The following is a 6483-nucleotide window of genomic DNA, read 5'->3' on the forward strand; positions in this document are numbered from 1 at the left end:
TTTTAAGACTATATCTAAAAGATTCTACAGTGCCTTATATACAACTTTACACTTGTAACATTTTATATAAGCCACACTATACATCAAGATAAGGAAACCATCGAATGATCTTCTTTGCCCTTGACATAATTATATGATTGCAAATGTGGTAATCTACCTACAAAATAGGTGTAAGATGGCGTCCCACTCTTTCTCAATCAAACATCTATTTGCATTGTAATCATTTGTAACATCATGCTCTAGTAACAAATACTAGTATTTCACACATACTAGTATAATAGCTACAAATCCTTTCCTTGGATGTGTCTAATGTAAGTTCTATGTTATAATATATTTCAACTCAACCTTTTTCTCTATCTTGAGAATAATAGAGCATATTTGAGATTATTTTATTATGGCTCTTGTATCATTCTAGAAAAACGTAAAGAGACCTCAGTAGTCTACTTATTTTGTGTCTATAATATATGCAATCTATATAAGTTACATGCACCACCCACAAAGTACCCCCAAGAAATCGACTATATGGAATCATGCCTTGATCTCACAAGTATAACTTGATACATCTAGCACAGTAAGCTCAATTTCTAGGAAATAAGCATTGAGTATCGAGTTATACATCTAGCACGGTAAGCTTGCAAGTATTTTTCTCATCATATTTAAGCTTGGGTATCCTTATATGCTTTTATTTTGGTCATTTAAAGATTGATATTCTTTTAGACCTTAGTGGGATAGATGCATGAATGATTTTTGAAAATGGAGTCTCAACAAATTCTTTCTTCTCTTGTTCCCCAAGAAAAGCAATTAACCTTTTATATTGAAAGAAATAAATAAAGGGAAGGACTTTTAAAGAATGAATGAAGAATTAAGGTAAGAAGAAAGAAAGAATGTAAGCGAGAAAGAATCAAGTTAGCTGCATAGAAGAAAGTAATCTAGATATGATCAAGAAGGGATACCATCTACATTTTATACTCGCATTCAACATATCTCAAAATCTACTTGGACAACAACACCAACACTGATGCAAGCAAGTAAAGATTCATTGGCCTCAAATAAAGGTGCTTAATTGGGCCACACATACCAATGCCTTTGAATCATGAGGTTATTGTAGGAAATAACATACCAATTTCTTCAAAATACTAGTATTATGGTTGGGATATCCCTAGAGAATAATTGGTTGCATGAAAAATAACATACCAATTTCTTCAAAATACTAGTATTATGGTTGGAATATCCCTGGAGAATAAAAGGTTGCATGAAAAAAAATAAACATCTTGACTAATAGAGTGGAGCTACATAAGTTTTTGACTTTAATTTCACTTATAATATTAGCACTCATTTTGGGACATATAATCAAGATGAAGCCAAAGAGATTGTACAAAGATAATGAGCTTTGCAAAGAAGAATTAATCTCATTCCTTGAGAATCTTTAGTGATTATCAATCATGGTAATATATAGCAAGTAAAGTGCTTGTAATATAGAGGACATGTATTGAAGAGCTTTTCAAAACAATTGTAGATAATATGGATAAGAGTGCTTTCCAAAAATCATAGAAGTGTTTGTTGCTTTTTGTAACGCTTGCAAGTTGTATGTTGGCATGATTATTCAGTTTTAGATATTTAACCACCGTCTCTTGTTTTCAAACCCTTACAAGGTGTCTATTGGCAGTGTTATTAAGTCTTAAATATTTTACTAGTCTTGCAGCTTACATCTATTAAAGGATGAATTAAATTGAAAAGTATCTCATGGTAAATTAGCATCTTGCAATCTATTATAATATCATCATCTTGTTTTATAATTTCCAATGGTATTTGCTAAAAGAAACTTTAAAATTTTACTTAAGTTTTAAGAAGCTTTTTGTTCTTAGGAGCTCTCTTGGAGTTTCTAATTTCTATTAAATTGAGTTTTAAACTTATTATTAAATTTTGTTTAGACTTCCCTTCTTTGATTTTGGAGAGCACACAATACAAAAATAAATATGTGACGATTTGGCATTCAAACCTATGATCATATGCACACTTGGCATTTCTTGTGATGGATTTCTATAGTAAAATTCGTACATAGAAACTTATCATAATGTAAGCACATGCTAACTCATGCATGCTATCTATGAAGCATACATTTACAAATATGTCCATCAAGTAAAGATCATTCATTTAGACGGCTTTTATCACGATATAGAAGCATATATCGTGACGTGTGAATTGTGAACCACTATGACAGGAGTAGATTTATGACTCCCAGAGGCCACATTGGTTCAATGAAGGTGGCTTTTAAGTGAGTTACGCTTTGCAAAGGTTGAGTCTATATCACCAAGTTTATTTCAATTAACGAAACTAGCTTTCACTGAGTCTCAATTTGAATGTTGATCTTGAGACATGAGAAGGCCTTCCTTAGAGTACAACCAAGGGATGCTCATTTACCCAAGGGATGATCATTTATCCTTCTAGTGAGCTAGGAGACATGCAAGAGCCACTTTGCAAATGGGAAGTTGTGATCAAAGTAGAGTAGGGGTGGAGAGAAGACCCTAGATCTCATAATTTCATTGGAGACTAGAGAGAGGGAGACCTCTTGCTTTCCAAGGCCAAATGTAGGAACATGATGAGAAGCTCCAACAAGTGCCTCCATAAAATTAAGGAGAACATGGTGAGAAGCTCTAAGTGACTGCATACATCTTAAGCTTATAAGTTACTTAACGTAGAAGGCTAGCTAAAGCTAAGGGGCGTGTTCTTGGCCTCACGTAGTGTGATATTCGCCTTCCTAGGCCAAGGGTACTCGGCATCAACGACGTTGTTGGGTTGACGAGACAAGCTCTCCGCTTCATCTCGGCGCTTGTTTTGATCCTCCGATTTTGTATCACTTGATCCCACCCTGGCGCCCACTTCTGTGCATGTGCCCTCTGCATCTCCCATGGCGACACCGCCCCCGCTGCATAGCTCCTCGTGGATGGCTGCCTTGGTACCGGCAGCACGTTCGGAAATTGCGATTCCTGCTTCAAGGCAATTTTAGTTCTTTAATCTCCTCCAAGGGAGTACGGACAATAGTGTTCGAAGGTTTCGCCATCTTTTGAATGAGTGCACTCACCAAGAATAGGATCGTCGCACAATTTTTGAGAACTTCCACATTCATTCGCACATCTGCAAGGCTTCTGTAGCATTGTTTGCAAAGAGGTAAGTGTCGGCATTTTTAGAATAAAAACAACACAGTATCTTGGAGTGCAGATTGCTTTAAGCTTAGTATCGTTTTTTAAAGTCGTAATATAAAGCAATAACAGGATTCCCACTACCTGTGTCTTTGTTTTCCTAGCCCGCAATACTTCCCAAGCGAGGCCATCTGTTAGTAAAGAACGAAAAAACGTTAGCCGTAGACATCAGAGGAATATAACAAACCTTTGGAATGAACAAAACCGTCTGATAATTTATAAGTAATTGCATTGTTACTTTCAGGTCGCCTGCTCGAGGTCCGAATGTATTCCTCAACAAGGGTAGGGTATCAATAACGCCAGCAGGCTCTGGAGCTCGTAGATGAGCAGTAGCAAACGCCTCACGGATGCAGACCATATCAAACTTAACAATGTTATGTCCCGCCCAGATGCGGCCTGAAACCGTGTGGAAATTTTTAGTTTTGTGGTTCGAGCAGAACCCCGCTGAAAATTTAAATCGGAGCCTTGTAATAGATTGATCGATCACAAGACAGGTAAAATAGAGCGAATTGCTAGGAATACCATCAAGCAAATCGAAGACGTGATCAGCTATGTCGTCGAACGCGGGCAGATCGATGATGCGCTTCTGAGCGAGATTGAATTTACTGCCCATAGAGGATACGCCGGGCTGTCGAACCAGAGTGGAGTAAGACTGCAGCTCCCGGAAGCCATGTATGGCCAACACGATCGCACCGAATTCGAGCAGTTTGGGCTTATCCCCGGTGCCGGAAGGGACGGTGGTCTCCAAGTCGAAGAAAACAATCTGCGAGTTGCGTTTGACGCTGGCTTCAAGAGGGCATTCGGGCTCCTCGTGTGGAGGAGGGCCGCAATTTGAGAAGAGAGGACGTGTAGGTGCCACCATAGCGAGTGAGCGATCGATCAACAATTGCCTGCAATAAGCCCAGATCAACGATTGGAACAAGATCTGATCAGCTAGCTCTGATTGTAATTGTGGACGTGAGATTTGCAGCCTTTGCAGATGACGGAGAGGCCGATTGACAAGAGCTTAAGACGCAGGTATGGCAGTTGACACTCATTCTTTACGTGAACAGCAGTGTGGATTGATCATGCTTTACGTGAGTAATCGGCTTCCCCAAAGAATTTCAACCTTAGTATCGCTTGCAAAATTGTCTTGATTCCTCATACAGTCATACTTTCCGTATAAGGAGACTATAGGATCTCCATGTTTTTATGCTGACAGCGTTGAATCTGTCCATATATATTCACGAATTTCTGGTATTTCATTCACATGTCCCAAACGTACTTGCCTCACTTGTTGGCACTTCATTCCCTAGTTCACGTCGCAAATGTCCTTGCCCTCCTCTCTACAGCCACGGTTGCTTAGAAAAATGAAAAGAAGAAGGAAGTATTCATATGGCACGGATATTCTCGGTTTATCCCCAAGTATGGCAACGACCTCTTCTATGCATTAAAAATGGGCACATCACTTTATAAAGATTCAATTCCATCTCTCGCTTCAAATTACCCTTTAGTACCTATGAAGAGCACATTCTTTGATCTCCTTAGAACATCAATGCGTATCATACCTTTTTTCTTTTGGCCTTTTGTCTTCATTGATTCATAAGAAAAAATTATTAGCAAAATGATGACATGCAAAATTATAATGCAAGGAATCTTTATTTTTTGTTTACTTGTGACCCAACTAGTGATCTAATAAAATATCTTAATCCCTTTACAAATTTATGGGTTAACATTGCTATAACCTTGGCCTTGCTAAGATCATTGTCATCTAAACACTATAATTACAATTGATCCCAATACACATTATAGATCCCACAATGTACCATCAGTACTAACATTAAAGCATTAAGAAATGCAATTTACAAATTCGAGTGAAAGATAAGCCCATACATAGAGCATACATGTGTGTGCCATAAATAGCTAATTTAAGATTTCTTAGGTCATCCATGAGTACATAGTACCTAGTTTCAACTTTTTAGTCTATTTGGTAAGGCCAAAGGAGCGGGGGTTAAGGCTAACACAGGAGCGTGGCTACCGAGCGCTGCCTTGCTTGGGGGTGATGGAAGCAATAGAACTTTCTGGACCGAGCATCGCTCATACTTAGAGGTGCATGTGATTGCGAGCGCTCCAACCAATAGCGAGTAGCTTTGTGGTGCATCGAGCGTGATATCTTTTAGAGGCGGTTTACTTAGTAAAAAGGCTTTGCAATAGGGAGATGGAGAGCAAAGTGTGGTTGTTATGAGCACTCTCCCTCTCTTTTGAGCTTGCTACATTAGGAAGCTACTACGGAGTGTTCATTACAAGCCGAGGCAACTTAGTGTAAAGAGTTCTATCAATACAAGCTAATTTCCTTGTCTATTCATCTATGTTGCTGTTTCGTTGTTGTCAGGGACTTAAAAAGTACATTAAAAAAAAAAAAAAAAACTTTTCGATTGAAAAATGCATCTTCATGTTCTAAATGCAAAAACCACGATTTTTTAAATCAGTAAAATGTAACTTGGTGACTAATCAAACACCATGCGGTATACGTCTTGTGCGGTATCTTTCTAAACTTACTGCACAGTAAATAAAAATAAAATGTGTATTTTAAACACCGCGTGATAGATTTAAGGGCACCACTGTCACAACTAGGACCATTAAGATACCACACTATAACTTGAGTTACCCAGCGGTACTTTTAAGTGAAGGTTATAAAAAGCTCATTTTCCCTTATTCGTTGAAAAAATCTCACTTCGTTGTCATTTTCGGTATTTAGGATTTTCGGTTTTCTTGTTCTTTTGGTGAGTTTTTCATCTTTTCTTACTCATTTTGAGTGTGTTAGTCGGCCTAGGTGATGGCCCACTTCAACTGGTTGGAATCACCTTGCCTTGCAGTGACTGTAGGATGCATGCATGCGTGCGCGAGCAAGTGAGCGAGCGAGAGAGAGAGAGAGAGAGAGAGAGAGAGAGAGAGAGAGAGAGAGAGAGAGAGAGAGAGAGAGAGAGAGAGAGAGAGGGGGGGGGGGGGGGTTGCAATTCTATGTATCGGTCGAGGCCAAGAGATGACCCACTTTGACTGTTCAGAATTCCAGACATGTGAAGCTTGTTTTAAGCCATAGAGAGCTCAATGGTGATGGCAAACCATGTGCCCCTTTCCAGGAATATAAATTTGGGGGTTTGCTCCATATATACTTCTTCTTTCAAATCTCCATTGGGATATCTGTTTTGATATCCATTTGATGAATTTCAAGATTGAACTATGCTGCAACAGCCAAAAAGGACACAAATGTTAGTCATGAAAATATGTGCATGCTTTGTGACTA

General features: G+C 38.7%; 1 protein-coding gene across 1 annotated transcript; it reads right to left on the minus strand.

The window, feature by feature from the left end:
• Positions 1-2690: 2690 nt before the first annotated feature.
• LOC147884202 (protein NEN4-like) lies at positions 2691-4062 on the minus strand. Its single transcript, XM_087398161.1, has 5 exons — positions 3723-4062; positions 3439-3596; positions 3285-3331; positions 3083-3146; positions 2691-2987 (listed from the first exon to the last, which is right to left on the minus strand). Exons 1-5 carry the CDS (start codon positions 4060-4062, stop codon positions 2691-2693), a joined length of 906 nt encoding a protein of 301 aa, XP_087254287.1.
• Positions 4063-6483: the final 2421 nt, after the last annotated feature.

The sequence above is a fragment of the Dipteris shenzhenensis genome, chromosome 27 (genome assembly GCF_047967505.1).
Source record: "Dipteris shenzhenensis isolate YYH24624 ecotype China chromosome 27, Dip_SZ_1.0, whole genome shotgun sequence".
Classification (NCBI taxonomy): domain Eukaryota; kingdom Viridiplantae; phylum Streptophyta; class Polypodiopsida; order Gleicheniales; family Dipteridaceae; genus Dipteris; species Dipteris shenzhenensis.